The 19,152-nt window shown below is 41.7% G+C and overlaps 1 protein-coding gene across 2 annotated transcripts in view; it reads left to right on the top strand.

Moving 5' to 3' along the window:
* E2F1 (E2F transcription factor 1) overlaps nucleotides 1–19,152 on the top strand; it is a 32,783-nt gene that overhangs the window by 950 nt on the left and 12,681 nt on the right. For both annotated transcript variants that reach the window (XR_011600277.1, XM_070941666.1), the window contains exons 2-3: nucleotides 11,041–11,131; nucleotides 17,765–17,984. Coding sequence is in view for 1 of the 2 variants with exons in the window: in XM_070941666.1 (XP_070797767.1) it covers nucleotides 11,041–11,131; nucleotides 17,765–17,984 (311 nt within the window). In the remaining variant the exon portion in view is untranslated. The remainder of the gene's footprint in view (nucleotides 1–11,040; nucleotides 11,132–17,764; nucleotides 17,985–19,152) is intronic.

Raw genomic sequence — 19,152 nt, 5'->3', positions numbered from 1 at the left:
ACATGCAAAGAAATGATTAACTAAAAGGCCTAGGCCTCAAAAAGTGAAATTGTAGAACTTAATTCCGCAAGATATTCCTCTCTAACCTACATAGTTAATATGTTTTTAGTCTGATAGTTAATTTTCTTATTTATAATTGTTTGCAAGTTAACTGAATTATAGTTGGCCTCTTTCTTTATAGAGCAATAGCCTGCAAATGTTGTTAATGAGGCAGCTTCACTTCCTGTTACAGGATGTTAAGGGCTGTGTTCTGTGCAATTTGTTCTTGCAGTAACAAAAGCAAATGTTTCGCTTTGGTTGTGCTATATGTTGCTTTCTGAAGAGCAGCATACTGCTTGATGTTATACAAAAGAGAAGGGAATTCCAAAAGCAATGAGCTTGCCATGGCATGCAGAGGAAATAAGTGGCTTCAGCAATGCAAGTCTCATTGCTATTCTGTCCTGGAATTAAAGTGTTTAAACTGGAAAAAAACCTAAGGATGTTCCAGTGTTATTCACATACAAAGCTATATACACATCTTTATACAAGCATATAGGTATAGAAATAATGTCAACATTAACTTTTGTCTAGTACCTTTATCGATGGCTAATGGTGCTGTACATTTTTTTCTTTAAAATACTTTGGAAGAAAAAAAACAAACCTGAAAAACATAAGATTTAAAAATATTTGTGCATACTATTGTGCACATAATGTGTATATAAAGAAATAACCAGGTCTTTCAAGGGTGCTGGAGGGAGAAGGTTTTTATAATACTAATCATAACATGGAAGTAAGTGCCATCTGGATTTTAGATTTCTCTACCACAGACCGTCTAATTTAAATGTGTGGATCCTTTGGGTACAACTTCTGAGAAGTTAGACTAAACATTTCTGTTTTACTGGACCAGTACTAGCTCTGTTTAAAGCTAAGCACACTCTTCATGTCTGCAACATGTTTCGGCTGTGGCCCAATGGTAGAGTGCCTTGTTTGTGTGCAGAAGGGGTCAAAGTTTAGGAAAGGAAAGTGGAAAAAACATCTACTGCTTGGAATCTTCCTGAAAGAGACAGTATAAGGCAATTTCTTTGTTCCTTCATGCTTTTAACCACCTATGCTACTGGTGGTGTATCTGTGACCCCTTTGTTGAAATGATGAGAATTTTATTGTAAGCCTAGCCAAAGATGCTGGTGAGGAGTGAGAGTTCTTGTTTGTAATTGAAATGAAGGAATGATGTGAAAAAATAATGTGCTTGGCATTGAAGTTGCCTGCACTTGTTTTAAAAATGTTATCTGGCAAACTATTTCAGTCATATTCTTCCACATATTATGGTGATGGAGAAAGGGACTGTGTGCATTTATTCTATCTTTAGCACCCACGTGTTTATTATTATGTTTGCAATGGAGTCAGCAGTGTGCATGTGCAAACATGGCACTGAATATGTAATGTCAGGTATGAGATTAGGGCTTCTGATAACATACTGTAGCAGAGTGATAATAAGTGTACATATGTATGCATCTTTCACATATACAACTATATTCTGAATGTGGATGCAAACCCTTCAGAATTATATATGACCACCTACTGTCCCTATCTGTAAGTTTTTACCAGCCTTTCAATTTTATTTTTAGGACTAGTTCTAAACTTTTAATTTTGTAATTTTTTGTTTTATTTTGTCAGCTGCTTTGAGCTTCTGTTAACTAGAAATATGGGCTGTATATCTTGAATTTATAAATAGGTGTTCAGGGTAAAACTGGCAGAATGCTATCTCTCTCTTCCATGGATTGGTAGAGAAATGGAGAATGACTGAAAAGATTTCAAATGAGTTTTCTTAAGTTATTTTATACAAAACAAAATCATTTCAACAGATCAGTTCGCTTCCTACAAAAAGTGTAATTTAACTTTCCTCCATTAACTATATAAATGGTTTTTTTCTGCCTTTTCATAAAAGAATGTTACAGCTTCCAAATGCCACATTGTAGTCATTCGATTTTAGTAATATAAATATATATTAATATATTATATTTAGTAATATTTAGTAATATTGCTTCTGTTTCCATGTCTCTGTATTAAGAAATACTGTTCCTGTTGAACTTTGGTCCAGGTATGGACCAAAATGGCATTATCTTTCCATAGAAGAAAATGGAAGCTCTCCTGTAGTTCCTTTCCCTGCTTTCTCAATCAAGCTATTTTATTTAGCATCAAGCTATTTTATTTAGCAAACTTGCAGTCGTTATTCTGTTAAAACTACCATTTGCTGTATTGCTTAGGATTCTCTTCCTTAGTGGTCCACTGCTGGTGAACTCGAGCTCTTGGAGTTTCCTTGCGCAAGAGTTTGATGGACCAGAGTAGCAGACATTGTTGCTCTTTCTCAGCAGGCGGAACAAGGGAGGTGATGCCCACAATGCTTTTTTGCTGGCTTGACATCCTCCTCCCACAGAGGCCCTTTCTGTCAAGGAGCCTACAGTACATGGAAGCTTTACAGTTGATTCTTTGTTTTAACTGTGGGGGTCTACTGTTTGGGTCAAGAATCTGTAATGAACTTTCACTCTGTTGTCTCATGGGGTGCCGGTTATTCAGAAAAGGATTTAAAATATCTGATTTATCCATCATGTAAGCCATTGAGTAGTGGGCTTGAGGGCTTGACCTATAAGGAATGGAGGATGCCAGTGTCCTAGAACATTATTTACATGACTCTGCGGTTGACAAGAAGTTATATGGAGAATAAGGAAGGAAGTTTTCTTAAAAAAACAAGAGTATTTTTGGATTAAATCTGGAAAAATATTTCTTATTCTAAAGTATTCAGTTTAAAGTTTTGGCATGTTAGTATTAGCTTTTTAGATAAAGCATGTTCCTGTTCTTTACATTATTAAATGCTTTCTTTACATTAAGAGGTATATGTAAAATTTCACTGATGTTTCTCCTTTATAATGGACCTGCAGTAGAGTTCAGCTTTACTGAACTCTACTGGCTTTACTGATTGTTCGACATAGTTTTCTGCTACCTTTTCCCCCCATGTGCTCAGCATGGCTCAAAAACTGGAGATGCCAGGTTATGTAACAGCATAGCCAAATATATACTGAACCCTCTCAAATCCAGATTCTACCTGGATCTTTATTATTCAGATTACCCTTGATGTTTTCAATCAATTTAGTAATGTGTAATCATTCATTAACATAATTTTGGGGGGTTTGGACACCGTTTTTAATGTATAAAAACAGCATCAGTACACTTTTGTACTTCATTTGATAGAACGGGGATATGCTCCTGGAAGCACCCAATCAAACACCATTCAACAACTCTTTCCTTATGTAGGGATAAATAGAGTCATAGTTCTACATTGAAGGCTCACCTGGGATTAAAGATACATGTCTCCTGATTTATTGAATGATGTTCATTGGGTGAAAAATATCCTCTTTAGCAAGACTGGCCACAGTGCAATAGGACATGAGGTTATTCTCCTAGCCGGTGCATTTTTGGCTACTGTTCATTCCTTTAAAATGAAGATATTAATGTCTTTTTCTCATTTCTTTGCAGTGATGATGCAGTGCTTGTATTTTTCACACAGATGTACTACTGTTTTGTGCTGGTAGAAATGCCATGCCTCCTGCAAGCTAGGAAGGGAGAAGCTGGTTGCAACATTTTATGGCATAAATGTGACAGGAGAAGACAAGCTCATAGACAGATTGTTCATATTAAACAGTAATACTTCTCATGACTAAATTAAAAATTATTGTCTTATTCATTATATAGTTCATTAACCATATTCACTAGTTTCAAACCTCACTCCCATTCAGAAGGCATTCTTGGCATCAGTTTTCCAGTATCCATATCTATTCTGCAGATCCAAACTGGTTTAATTACTGCAGCTTTTCACCCAGGGCCTCTAGAAATTCTGGTTTTATGATGATGTGAAGTGTTTTTAATTTATGCTGGGTTCATGATTCCTTTTATTGTGGGAACTGCCTGTTTTCTAAAGTTTCATTCAGACATGTGTATAATTACTCCCTGAAGTATTTTTGTAATGCTTTGAGATCCTCTGAAATAATTCTAATATATTGTGAAAAACATCTACCAGTCAGATGTATAAGAATACATTTTATTAATGTTAAACCAAACCAATTTGTCCAGTTTATCAGTTATTGTCTCTTATTTTAGCTGCCTGAATTGTTAGGATTCCAGATATGTTATACACAAAGCAAGTAGGCATAGATCAGGGGTCTGCAACCTTAAACACTCAAAGAGTCATTTGGACTGATTTCCCATAGAAAAGAAAACACCAGGAACCAAAAAACCTGGGTAGGCGTGGCCAACTTAACATCACTCACTCCCACTCAGTCACATGACACCCCCTAGCCACGCCTACCCACACTCTACGTCATTAGAGCAAAGGACTGGTTGTTTAAAAACTTATTCTCCATCCCCCGCCATCGCCCTTACATTCTCAGGCCAAGTGAGGAGTGACTGGGAGGGGAGGGCAAGGGGCGGGACTAGCCAGTGATGGGACAGGGAGCCGCAGCAGAGGGCCCAAAGAGCCGCATGCAGCTCCGGAACCGCGGGTTGCCGACACTCAGTATAGATATTCAAAGGGCTGAAGGCTCTCCTCACAGATGAGAAGGATGAGATTTAGTTTCATTACTTACCTCTTTAATTAAGATACTTCTGTAATACTCAATATTGTAAAATGAAACCAATTTTGCAATCTTAAAATATAGAAACTGGGTTCAATCCCAGCAATACCAATGAGAATTCCAATACCAATGCCAGTTCAGGGAAACAATTACATCTTTCTCTCTTAGCAATTATTTTAAGAATGCTCAGTATTAACCATTCAGTTATGTCTGACTCTTGGCAACTTTGTAGGCTCTCCATGCTACCTGCCAAGCACAGCTTCTTTCAGTTGTTGGATGTCCATCTTTGTATCAGCTTTGATGGTATCAAGCCAGCGAGTTCTTTGCTTGCCCCTTCTTGATCCACTAACCATTCCTAGCATCATTGATTTCTCCAATGAAGTTGCATGTGTGACATGGCCAAAGTAAATCAGATGTAGTCTTGTGATTTTGGCTTCTAGTGAGGTGTCTGATTTTATGCCATTCAGCACTTCTCTGTTGGTAGTTCTGGTTGTCCATGGTAAACGCAATAATTTATGCCAGCATCACAGTTCAGAGGCATCAATTCTTTGATCAGCCATTCTTAGTGTCTAACTCTCACACCCATACATTATGATAGAGAAGACTATTGCTCTAACTGCCCTGCTTTTTGTACTTACTCTATATTACTATCTCTGTTTTTCCAGATCTGTGTTTCATGTTAATAACCATTGCTGTGTGGCCTAAGGTTATCCTGCGTTTGATTTCAGGTGTAAGACTGCCATCTTGAACAATTTTTGATCCAAGGAATATAAATTCTTGAACTACTTCAATTTCCAACTTGTTGATTTTAAAGATCTCACATTCATCTGTTTTAAGAATATGATGTTTAAAAATAAGGGGGGGGGGAAATGATGGTTGGGACTGTTTGCAAAGTTAACAATATGGTGAAGACAGGGCAAAAGGCAATGACACTACTTTAAAATTCTGGAATTGGGAGTAGGTACTTTTCTCTTTGCTTTATCTTCACCATCTCACTTCATCTTGATATAAGCTTTAAATACATTTCTTGTGCCCAGATAATGTCTTTAAGAGAGCAGGACAATGCAAACAAAAGAGAAGAAAGTATAGAAACAATAGCAGTGTTCTTAGATTGAACATTTTGATGGGTGTCATTGGTCAAGAGACTAAGTCAGCAGTAAAAAAGAATAATGCATATTCCCAGTGCTTACTCACTGTTAAGTTCATAGGCAAGCTTTGAGAACTGTGAATAGGAAGAATTTCAAACAATGCATTCTTAGATCAAATGGAGGTCAACCTTAGCTGAGCTCCATCTGAGAGAGCTGATTTCGGTGTGTCTTAAGTGGTAAAAGCACAAAAAGGAATTAGGTTGTCCTTTTCTAAAAGCATGGGTGGTTATGAGTAAAGCAAGAGAAAAATGAAAAGAGAAGTTTCTTCTTAAAGTTATAGAAGCAAGATTAATACATAGTACAACAAAATGTAACAGAAATAGAAATACAAAATTTCCATATCACACACTACCTGTACTAACTGTGATGATCATGCTGTATTTTAAAAATCTTATTATCTGGCCGGGCTTGTCAAATATACCTACCTGTTCTATACAGTGAGTATGTGTGAAAGAGATTTGCTTTCCTATAGAAGCAAAGATGTCTTTAAAAAACAGTATCTCCAGCTGGTGATGGCTTTGTTGGCCATGTGTTGTGGTTATTGCAGATACTGGCTTATAATGTATTTACATAGTTGAATGATTCAGAAAAAGCCTATTTCAATTTTGTGGGAAATTATATAAGCAAGAAAAAATGAGATAGTTTGGAAGTAGACATATAATTTGTGTCTAAAGACATCAAACTCCATTTCATTTCCAATGTACCAGTTTATCAACAATTTGCTACTTTCCTGAATTGTCCTAGCCTCTATTTGCTTCTATTACCTGGATCAAGGTTTCCCCCCCCCCCCCCAATTTTGGTACATACCTACCAAAGGCCATTAATTTCTAATTATGTTAGCTAGTAATTTCTTGTAATTGTCATGAGAAAACAAAGTATCTTGCAACAATATTATAATTATGGAAATTAAATGTCTGAAAAATTAACAGGAAAGAATAAGGTGATTATATCCTAAGCTATTATTTTCATTCAGCAAACTTCCATTAATTGATGTAATGCATTGAAACAAGTCCAGAACTGTATCTTACAAAGGATATTCATCTCTTGTTGTGCTTCCCCAGAAAGGGCAGGTTCACAATCTGGGAGCGTCGTGGAATCCTGGCTCTTGGTCAAGTAACAGATAGAAGCTCCAACCAGGAGAGCCTTTGTCCAGCTTCAGCTGGTATGCCAGTTGCACCCTAAGCTTTAGTAATAATTGCTATTGAAGTTTAAAAGTACAAAGATAAAAAATTAATACAAAGTAAAAAAAAATGCATAAAAAAGTGCAGAGAGAAAAAAGATATTTTTATATAAAATACATAAAAGACTTTTCACTTCATTGTAACAGCGTTGCTTTTCTGGAAACATTGTATTGCTAACTAGAGCTTAAAAAAATACGCTACACCAATCTTAGAGTACTATTCAACTCTTTGGAATCCCTACCATATATCTGATATTAGTACAATTGAGCGGGTTCAAAAGTACTTTACGAGAAAGGTTTTGCACTCTTCTGTACATAATAAAATTCCCTATGCTACTAGGGTTGAAATTCTTGGTTTGGATAAGTTGGAACTGCGTTGCTTGTGGTCAGACTCAGGTATTGCATACAAAATTGTACGTAGTAATGTTTTACCTGTAAATGACTTTTTCTGTTTTAATCACAATAATACACACGCGAACAACCACTTTAAACTCAATGTAAATCGTTCTAAACTTGACTGTAAAAAATACGATTTTTGTAATAGAGTTGTCAAAAACTGGAATGCTCTACCTGATTCAGTTGTCTCAGCTACAAATTTTCATAGTTTTAGTCGCAAATTGACTTCTGTGGACCTCACTTCATACTTAAGAGGTCCGTAGAGGGGGCGTGCATAAGTGCACTAACATGCCTATCGTCCCTGTCATTGTATTTTTATATTACTCCTGTTTTTGTTTATGTTTGACAAATTACAATAAATAAAATAAAATAAGACGTTTCACTTCATCAACGTAAGTACAAACAATTTCAGTAACCTATCACATCCATCTCATTTCAACCTAGAATCTCTTATATATAAATTTATATATAACGTATATATTGGCAAATTTAATATATATTAACCTTAGACAAGTAAATTTTCATATTCCTTTCATTTACTTTGTACAATAACTTACTCTTTTTACTAGAAATACAAATATCTTCTCCTCATGTTTTGGAGCTATAAAATCTTTAAAGCTTCATCATTCAAAGTTAATCAGAAAAGATTTCATTAAGAACTACCAGAAACATCAACATACTGAAATGTAATCCCATTAAATATTGTCCCACAAATTAAATTTCTTCTCTTCATCTCCTTCTAGAAACTCCTTTGCAAGTGTCCCTTTAAACATTTTCTTTCAATTTTAATACCATAGCTGATAACTTTCTCTAACAATATAAGAAATTTTTTCCCCATATCTTTATCTTATTTTTATCACATCTTTCAAGCTTCCTCATTCAGTTCTTATCCCACTAAAAGCTGCTAGTAAAAATAATAATATAATTTTAACCTTAGTTGAATGAGCCAACTTTTTAAATCTTGTTATTTTTAAAAGCCTTTATGTTTATTCCTTTTAAGTAGTGTCCCAGAAAAAGGTTTCTTTTCATTCTCTCTTTATCTTTTCTCAGGAACTCCTTCATAGGTATAGCACATCTCTTTTGTAAGTTCAAAATAAAAAGTATCCAAGTCACTCTTCTGAATTGAAATTCACACATTGAAGTCTCTCTGCCAATGTATTATTTGTGTGTGCCTTTTGCTACTAAAATATCACGACTTTCATTTTTAATCCTTCATATAACATCCTTGTCAATGTCATTCTTGTATGCTGTCAATTTTAAATCCATATCCAAAGCAGGCTGATTCTGAATTGTTTCTCTTTTGAACCCATTTTTATAGAAATGGACAATTGTAAAAGAACTACATTTTTGCAAAATATCCTGGAATTCTTCCAGAGTTAAAGAACTTTTCTCCATTGTATATTAATGGGTCTCCTCACTTAGACTGAATATTCTAAGGACAGTGACGCCCATATCATTTGCAAATTAGATTTACTCTACAATTAATTTGATCTACATACAGTAGGGCTGAATTTTAAGATCATCTAAAAACTTCAATTGGCCAGCATGCAATGGCCCTCTTGCTTCCAGTTCAGTCCTGCAGCACTCATTGCCAATCTGTTTCCAAGTAAAATTCGAAATGTTAATTACTGACTTTAAAGCAGTGGTCCCCAATCTTTCTGGACCGGTGGGCAGTGGCAGTGAGGGGGAGAGGGAATGGTTCTGTGCAAGTGTGCAAAGGCTCTATTTGTGCAAATGAAGATTTTGCGCATGAGCACACGTGCCCCCCGCTTGTGCAAATGGAGTTTCCTCCGCTTGCCTGCTGCTTGTGTGGCCCAATTTTCAATGGCCCGCAGCCTCAGGATTGGGGATCCCTGCTTTAAAGCACATATGCTTTCCACCCTGCTTACCTAAGACAATAAGACATTGGCTTTTCTCTATAAATTCTGTTTATCTGACCTGGATGGCTAGGGACTGTCTAACATGTGTACTTCCCCAATTAGCACATGCTATAGGAGGTGGTTTGATGGTAGATGTTCTTGGTGGCAGCTTGCTTCCTATGGAACATCCTTTTCCTTAGATGAGAATGATCCTAGGGCATACTAAAACGAAATGGTGGGAATGGTTTGCCCCAGATAGAGACAATGAGAGGATGTAAAATAGATTATCCAGAAGGTCAGAAGCTAGAATTGGTCACTGCTGCCATTGTGCTGGTCAGGTGGTTGGCAGTCAGTGATGTGGCAGCAATGACAGAGATGGAATCAGCAGAAGTTCCAGAACCTCATGGTACTATTTGATGAGTGGAAATAGTTGCTCTGGGTGTCAAATGTGCTAGATACACCCTCGGAATGGCCCCCACTCTCTTGTAGAGAGACTATTAAAGTGACTGGATAATATCAGTTAAACTTCATAGACAATCTTTATGATAGTCATCTAAGTTTATAATCCAACCACTAGTGCAACAGAGGAGGGATTCTGGTCAGAGTTTTATCATCAGGTTCAATCTGAAACTGATTGAACAGAAGCAAGATGAGCTGCCTGTAGGTGGAAACTGGAAAACCAAAGCTGCTGCTAATTTTTGCCCTTAATGTGTTTTAAAATTAAGGAAATTAACATACCGTATTTTTCGGTCTATAAGACACTCCAGAGTATAAAACGCACCTAGCTTTTGGGGAGGAAAGCAAGGGGAAAAAATCTGCCTTTGCCTTCCAGCAGTTTACCTCCTTGCAACAAACAGCCTGGTCAGCTTCAGCACAGCCTGATTTAGCACAAGCAGATGATTGGCGGTTGGATCGGTCTCCCGGAATACAGCCTATCAGCTGTTCCAGGCTGAGGGGATCACCACTGCCTGTCGCTGCCATTGCCACCATCGCTGCCATTGCTATTGCCACCTCCACACACCCCATTTTCAGCCTGCGCGCACTCCATTTTGGCCCGTTCCAGGAGGCAGGAATCGCTGCCATCGCCTATCCCCACCATCTGGAACTGGCAAAAAATGGGGTGCGCAGAAGCAAAAAATGGGGTGCACAGAGGCTGCAATAGGCGGCAGCAGCAATGGGCGGCAACGGGCAGTGGCAATCCCTGCAGCCTGGAACAGCTGATAGGCGGTATTCCGGGAGGCCGATCCAACCGCCAATCAGCTGCTTGTGCTAAATTAGGCTGTGCTGAAGCTGACCAGGCTGTTTGCTGCAAAGAGGTAAATTGCTGGAGGCAGAGGCCGAAGGGTTGGGGGCCGGTGGGTGGGCGGGGCTTTGACAACATTCACTGTATAAGATGCACAGACATTTCTAGCAACTTTTTTTGGGGGGGAGTGCATCTATACACTGAAAAATACAGTATTTTAAATATGTTAAAAATGTAAGTTAATTCAAGTAATCAAATGTAATAATTAATTTTCTTCAAACCTATATTTTTGCAGTGTAGCTCTCATCATGCCATCTTTCTTTCCTTCTTTCTTTTTTTCTTTCTTTCTTTCTTTCTTTCTTTCTTTCTTTCTTTCTTTTTATCTCTATCTATCTATCTATCTATCTATCTATCTATCTATCATAATTGTATTTATTTATTTGCCACCCATCTCACGGTTCAGGCAACTCTGAATGACTTTACATTTAAAGGCAGCCCTTACTCAATAAAAGTAAGATGTGTAGATATGCTCCTAGTTTTGCATGATTGCTTCTTGTTTCACTAGAGCTTATTTACGAATGGTTATTTACGAATCTCACTTATTTTCCAGGTAAAGCGGAAATTGAATTTGGAGACTGACCATCAATACATTGCAGGGAACGTTCAGGTGTCTCGAGGAAAAGCAAAAAATCCTATAAAAGGTACTAGTATATAGATGGGAACTCTGGTACTTTAATTTTTGCAGCTACTTCAAGAATCCTTGTCTTAGTGGCTGAATAATGCCAGATTCTCTACAATTATTGAAATAGACTGAAATTGATCCAAAAAATCTTAGAAATGACTGCTAGTACTGGGACCACTGGAATATTGATGCTTTTTCAGGCTCTCTTTGCTTTTGAATTCATGAGGGAAATGGCTTTTATTTTATTTATTTTATTAAATTTATATACCGCCCTTCTCCCGAAGGACTCAGGGCGGTGAACAGCCAAAAGATAAAACATAGAGATACAAAATTTAAAATAGATTAAAACAGATTAAACAATTTGGCCAAATTTTAAAAATATCCCATAATTAAACAAATTAAAATTAGTGTTTAAAATTTAAATTTTAAAATTTTAAAAGGGAGAAGATTTAGGCCAGGCTAGCTTGATGAAATAAAAACATTTTAAGCGTGCGACAGAAGGTGCGCAGATCCGGGATCCTCCGTATCTCCGGGGGAGCTCGTTCCAGATCGTAGGTGCCCCCACAGAGAAGGCTCTCCCCCTAGGGGCCGCCAGTCGACATTGTTTGATCGACGGCACCCGGAGGAGCCCCTCTCTATGGGAGCGTATTGGCCGGTGGGAGGCTATTGGTGGTAGCAGGCGGTCCCGTAGATAACCAGGTCCTAAGCCATGGAGTGCTTTAAAGGTGGTAACCAGAACCTTGAAGCGCACTTGGAAGACCACTGGGAGCCAGTGCAGCTCGCGTAGGAGAGGTGTTACATGGGAGCTCCACGTTGCTCCCATAACCACCCGCGCGGCCGCACTCTGCGCCAGTTGGAGCCTCCGAGTGCACCTCAAGAGGAGCCCCATGTAGAGAGCGTTACAATAGTCCAGACGAGAGGTGACAAGGGCATGAGTGACTGTGTAGGGAGTCCCGATCTAGAAAGGGCAGATCAGGCGAACCTGATGAAAAATCCTCCCGGTCACGGCCGTCAAGTGCTCTTCTAGAGACAGCCGTGAATCCAGGAGGACGCCCAAGTTGCGAGCCCTTTCCGTGGGGGCCAATGATTCATCCCCAATAGTCAGCGATGGCACCAGCTGACTATATCGGGACGTCGGAAACCACAGCCACTCAGTCTTGGATGGGTTGAGCCTGAGCCTGTTCCTCCCCATCCAGATCCGTACGGCCTCCAGGCACCGGGACATCACTTCAAGGGCATCGTTGGGGTGGTCCGGGGTGGAGATGTACAGCTGGGTGTCGTCAGCGTACAGATGGTACTTCACCCCGAAACCACGGATAATCTCGCCCAGCGGCTTTACATAAATGTTGAACAAAAGGGGCGAGAGGACCGATCCCTGCGGCACCCCACATATGAGGGGCCTCGGGGTTGACCTCTGCCCCCCTGTCAACACAGACTGCGACTGATCGGAGAGAAAGGAGGAGAACCACCGTAATACGGTGCCTCCCACCCCCAACTCTTCCAACCGGTGCAGCATGATACCATGGTCGATGGTATCAAAAGCCGCTGAGAGATCTAACAGGACCAAGACAGAGGAGCAACCCCTGTCCCGAGCCCTCCAGAGATCATCAACCAACGCGACCATGCCGTTTCCGTGCTGTACCCAGGCCTGAAACCCGACTGGAACGGATCTAGTTACGACGTTTCATCCAGGTACTGGGGAAGCTGTCGTGCAACCACACTCTCAACAACCTTCGCAACGAAGCGAAGGTTGGAGACTGGACGATAATTAGCCAATACTGCCGGGTCCAGGGAAGGCTTCTTGAGGAGAGGCCTCACCACCGCCTCCTTCAAGGCGGCGGGGAAGGCACCCTCACCCAATGAAACATTTATAATCCCCTGGAGCCAGCCTCGCGTCACCTCCCGGGAAGCCAGTACTAACCAGGAGGGACACGGGTCCAACAAACATGTGGTCGCATTCAGTCTACCCAGAATCCTGTCCATGTCATCTGGGGGTCACAGGATCAAACTCGTCCCAGATAACATTCTCCAGACCTGCCCCCGTCACCCTCGCTGGACCTACCCAGTCGGAGTCCAGACCTTCCCGAATCTGAGTGATTTTGTCATGCAGATATTGAACAAAGTCCTCGGCTCTTCCCTCCAAGGGGTCCTCCCGCGCTTCCTGGTGGAGCAGGGAGTGGGTCACCCTAAACAGGGCGGCCGGGCGATTATCTGATGACGCAATAAGAGCAGCACAATGAGTACATTTTGCTGCTTTTATCGCCACTAGGTAATTCTTAATATGAGATCTTACCAGTGTCCGGTCCGATTCAGAAAGACTAGCCCTCCAACTACTCTCTAGGCGTCTTTTCCGGCGCTTCATCTCCCTCAGTTCCTCAGTAAACCAAGGAGCCAGGTGAGAACGGCGCCGGGTCAGAGGCCGCAAAGGAACGACTCGATCCAGAGCTCCAGCAGCCGCTCTATCCCAAGCGGCCACTAGGTCCCCAGTCGAGGCATGTGCAAGATCCTCGGGGATTGGCCCAAGCTCCCTTTGGAACCTATCAGGTTCCATCAGGCGCCTGGGGCGGTACCATCTTACCGGTTCCACCTCCCTGCGGCGGGGTACCGCGGTTCGAAGGTCAAGGCGAAGGAGAGAGTGATCCGACCATGATAAGGGCTCAATGACTATGTCCCCTATCTCAAGATCACTCAACCACTGTCCAGAGACAAAAACCAGGTCCAGTGTGTTTCCTCCCCTGTGCGTAGGGCCATGAATTAGCTGGGTCAGGTCCATGGCCGTCATGGAAGCCATGAACTCCCGAGCCACCTCAGATGCCTCACCCGCGGACGGCAGGTTGAAATCCCCCATGACCATAAGTCTGGGGGTATCAACCGCCACCGCGGCAATAACATTGAGTAGCTCGGGCAGGGCTGCAGCCACGTGGCAGGGAGCCAGGTACGTGATCAACAAGCCCATCTGAACCCCATGACCCCACTTCATAAGGAGCGACTCACAACCAGCTGTCTGAGGAACAGTGGTCTCCCTCGGCCTAAGCCTTCACTAATAATAACCGCTACTCCCCCGCCCCTCCCCTGAGGCCTCAGCTGATGGAATGCGTGGAAGCCTGGTGGGCACATTTCTACCAGAGGGACCCCTCCCTCCGGGTCCAACCAGGTCTCCGTAATACCCGCCAGGTCCGCTCCCCCCTCCTGAATAAGATCACAAATGAGGGGGGCTTTATTTACTACAGACCTGGCGTTGCACAACATCAGTCGAAGGCCCGGGCCCTGAGGGTCTGTGCAACCTGGAGAACGATTGGAGCTATGGGGGCCGGAGCGCCCTACCGCTTGAAGACAGCGGGTGCGTGCTCCCTTAACATGATATGGCCCCCTACTCCCGCCATATCTACCCCTCCCACTCACAGTACCAATGATGGAAACACAGTCTGGACAAGCTTGACCCCCCCTGTTACCCCCGGATCCCCCCACCCTCCGCCGCACATCCTGGCCCGGTCCGACCCTCCCCTAAGTGGGTTATCCCCCAAACCCACAACCCTAGTCCCTGTCCAACCCCCCTCCCCAAACCCCTTAAAAGTTTGGACAAAGACAGTTTTAAAAAATCCCGCAGCCCCCTCTTTGTGGCATGCCACCTCTCGGGGTTCCAAAGCCCGTCATCGAGGTAGGCCCTCGATAGAGTGGAGGGCCAAGGCTGCGAGAGGGGGGAGTCTCGCAGACCAAGAAGTTCCGCCGCTGAGTACATTTTAGCCAAACGGGTAGCACGACCATATCCTAAGGGTCTATAAAAGGACCGGGGGAGAAGACGAAGAAATGGGGGATCTAGGAACATATTTACAGGACCAAGTCCACTGTCCCCTCACAACAGGGGACAAAATCCAGAACCAAGACGACCACAATCCAAGGGGGGCAATAGATCCTACCACCCTCTCACGGTGGTTAGGTCAGCTGGTCGGCCCCCTCTTGTGGTGAGATGGCAGCAATGGACCAATGAAACAGACAGCGTCCGGGGGTCAGGTCCAAAAACCGCCCTCTCACGGCGGTTGGTCCGGTGGTCAAGTCCCCTCTGCTGACAGAGTACATATATGTAAAATCATCCCGGTTCAGCCCCCAGGGGCCCCGACATCCAGGCCATTCTCTCACTGTGGTCAACTGATGTCCAGCCCCCTCAGCCGACGGGATGCAGCAATGTACCGTCCTTCCATTTCAAATGGAATAGCCCTCTCATAGTCAGGGGGGTTTAGATGGTATGAACATAGCCAGGTGAGTCCTATGGGCTAACAGCTGGTGTAATTGGGCCCGGTCGTTAAAGGGGACGCTGGAGGAGAGGAGAGAGAAATGGGGCAAAAAGTGGGGCAGTTGTCTCAAGACCCCAGCCCTCGCGCAATCACAGTTTGAGGCCTCCTAGGCCTGGGAAAAGATCTCACACCAGGTCCTAGCCCCAGCCCTGGTTGCAAGTCTCCCACTCTTGATGTTTTGTTTCGTTACGTTGCCCCTCCTCGCTCCAACTCCAGTTCCAAAGGGGGGGGAGGGTCGCCAGCATCCTCCTGTTGTTCCATTGCCACCCCCGTCTCCAACTCTGGGGGGGGTTTGCCAGCGCCCTAGATATTTCGTTTTCTCCCCCGCGCTCCAACTCCGGGGGGGGGGTTTGCCAGCGCCCTTGATGTTTCGTTTCCGTTTTCTCCCCCCCCCACTCCAAGGGGGGGGTTTGCCAGCGCCCTCCACAACATCGTCGCCGGCACCAAACAAGCCTGGCGGCGTCTCAAAGATCTTCAGGGGTGCCCGACACGTCGTAACGCTCTTCGGGCAACCCCCCTCGCCGTTCAAACATCCAGGTGGCCTCCGGCTGCGGAAAACGCCGCCGCCGCCCAGCTGAGCTACCCGCCGTTCCTGACATCACTCTCCCTCGCTGCTCAGTCACGGAGAGGGAAAAAACCCTCTCCGTGCTGCCAGGGAGCTCCCCTAACCGGTCCTGGGGTCTCAGATCTCCAAAACGACCCCCAAAGGACCCAAAAGATAGGTCGGCGCCCCGTCCTCAGATCGCGATCTCAGCGGGCGCCGCCATCTTGGACATGCGCAAAAAGATAGATAGATCGATTTTGTTTCTGAAATGACATACATTAACATAAATGACATGGCTTAGGACCTGGTTACTTACGGGACCGCCTACTACCACCAACAGCCTCCCACCGACCAGTACGCTCCCACAGAGAGGGGCTCCTCCAGGTGCCCTCGGCCAAACAATGTCGGCTGTTGGCCCCTAGGGGGAGAGCCTTCTCTGTGGGGGCACCGACGATCTGGAATGAGCTCCCCCCAGAGATACGGAGGATTCCGGATCTGCACACCTTCCGCAGCGAGTTGAAGACGCTTTTATTTCATCAAGCTGGCCTCGCCTAAATCTTCTCCCTTTTAAGTGTAAATTTTAAATTTTTAATGTATTTTAAAATTATGGGTATTTTAAATTATGGGTATTAATTCAGCCAAATTTATTTAATTCATTTTATTCGATTTTAAATTTTGTATATCTATACGTTTTATTTCATGGCTGTACACCGCCCTGAGTCCTTCGGGAGTAGGGCGGTATAGAAATTCAAATAATAAATAAATAAATAATAAATTAAAAGAGCCTGGTGGTGCAGTGGACTAAGTGCAGTTAAAGTAGCACTTAGCTGCCAGCTGCCTGCAATTACTGCAAGTTCAAATCTCACCAGGCTCAAGATTGACTCAGCCTTCCATCCTTTCGAGGTAGGTAAAATGAGGACCCGGTTTGTGGGGGCAATAAGCTGACTTTGTATAAAATAGAACACTGCTTAGGGGGTCCAAAAGCCCTACTAAGCAGATATATATAAAAGTATGAAGGCTATTGCTTAATGCATTGTAAGCCGCCCTGAGTCTCCAGAGAAGGGCGGCATATAAACCGAACTAATAAATAAATAAATAATAAATAAATAAATAAATAAATAAATAAATAAATATATATATATATATATATATATATATATATATATATATATATATATATATATATATATATATATATATATATATATGGATGGTGTAAAGTTGCTTGGGGGTTTCAGAATTTAGCACCCTAAAATCCAGAGATTTCGTTTTTTAAAAGGTTAATTTCCTTGAAACACAGGCATTTGTTTTAACTCATTGCCGAAGTTGAAAGTCTCATCTGAGTTCACAGTTGGGTTTGGCAAATGGTGCTATCTTATCCACAATTGCCATTCATTCATTCATTCATTCATTCAATTTATTTGCTGCCCATCTCGCACTTCAAGGAAACTTTGGGCAGTTTACAATATACAATCCATCCAAAATGTCTAACCAGATTCAATTCCTTTGGTAGTACAATCCATTTTTCATATCCCCACAATGTTATCTTGGCAACATACTTGGTCAGTGGTGGGAAAGGTGAGTGGTGGTTCTTCCTTTCTTTCTGTTTCTAGAGTAGTCATTGCAGTTTTCAGGCTAGATGAGACTCAGAGAATGATAGAAACTCTGAGCCAGATGCCTATCTCCAACAATATTGCTTTCTTTCTTGTCAAATGAATAGTGCAAGCTGAGCAAATTGATGGTTTAAGTTTGAGATTTACTTAAGAAGAATTGCAGCTACTTTGCTAGTTGGAATTAAGCCCTGATTTATCCCCAGGTTTAAAGTCTCCTGGAGAGAAATCCCGTTATGAAACTTCTCTCAACTTGACCACCAAGCGCTTCTTAGAGCTATTGAGTCAGTCTCCTGATGGTGTTGTGGATCTCAACTGGGCTGCTGAAGTACTAAAGGTGCAGAAGAGGCGTATTTATGACATAACAAATGTCCTGGAGGGCATCCAGCTCATCACTAAGAAATCCAAGAACCATATCCAATGGCTGTAAGTAGAATGTCACCTGTCAATCTCCCAGCTTGATGTTCTGATGATGTTTGTTTGGCTCCGTTATATTGTAACCCATAAGTAGAGCACTTTTTGTATAATAGTTACATATTAAGTTGCCACAGTTTCCATTTATGTTATTGGTATGTTTATTTATAAGTAGTAATAGATTCTTTGTATTGACCTTTTTAGTCACACTAGATGCTGTTTTAGGACCTCTTTCCAGAGCACGATACCATAGCCTCTTGAGACTGAAAGATGCCAATGAAGATTCTTTGTATGTCTATATGTGCTTTCAATTTATATGTGCTTTCAATCAAGAGAACTAGAACATGATAATCTGAATTATCCTAAAACAAAACTACAAATGGTATATGTCTGTAAGATTACTCTGTTACAACCTCTTAGATACCTCTGTGCATTTGTGGAAGTATATTTAAAAAAATATTTGTCATTCGTCTTTATTTTAAAGCAATACTGCAGGGAAGAAATTTATTGCAAGGAAAATCACATTAATAACATTAGACTAGTGAGAATATCATGAATAAAAGTTCATTAATCTGTGCTCAATTTAGTTAAAGATAAGATAATAATTGTATATGAAAATTAAATCAATTTAATCAAATAATTTTAACCTATCAGTTTCTCCATGAACATATAATTGTTGCTTTATTATGTTATTATTATTAAGTTATGTTCTGAGAATTTAGTGTATTTTGCTGCTTATTATCAGATAGAAATAAATACTGTTAAATATGAAAACTGAAGCATTATGGGTTGGTGGCTACTCTGTTATGACAGTAATCCAACATTATTGCAAAATGACAATATTATTGATTCCACAGTGTTTATACTATTGGTACTATGGCTTGTAGATAAGAGACTCAGGGCATTTTTAAGTTTGCAGATGTACAAGAAAACTGGTCACTGACAATATGAAGTGATGGTTAAAATATTGGATTACAACTAAAGAGTACTCTTATAAGCCATGGAAGCTCACTGAATTATTTTGGTCAGACATTACCTCTTATCCCAATATATCTTACAGCTTTGTTGTTACGAAAAAAAGTTGGTAATAGAAGTGGAGTGTAATTCATATCATAATGAGATCTTGAAAGAAAGACAGAATATAATTCTAATAAATAAATGAGAAGTGAGCATGCTTGGT

Source organism: Pituophis catenifer, unplaced genomic scaffold (genome assembly GCF_029215685.1).
Source record: "Pituophis catenifer annectens isolate HBS135680 unplaced genomic scaffold, rPitCat1.0.hap2 SCAF_3, whole genome shotgun sequence".
Taxonomy (NCBI): Eukaryota; Metazoa; Chordata; class Lepidosauria; order Squamata; family Colubridae; genus Pituophis; species Pituophis catenifer.
Note: the sequence above shows the minus strand (reverse complement) of the source record. Positions and strands in the feature narration are given on the sequence as shown.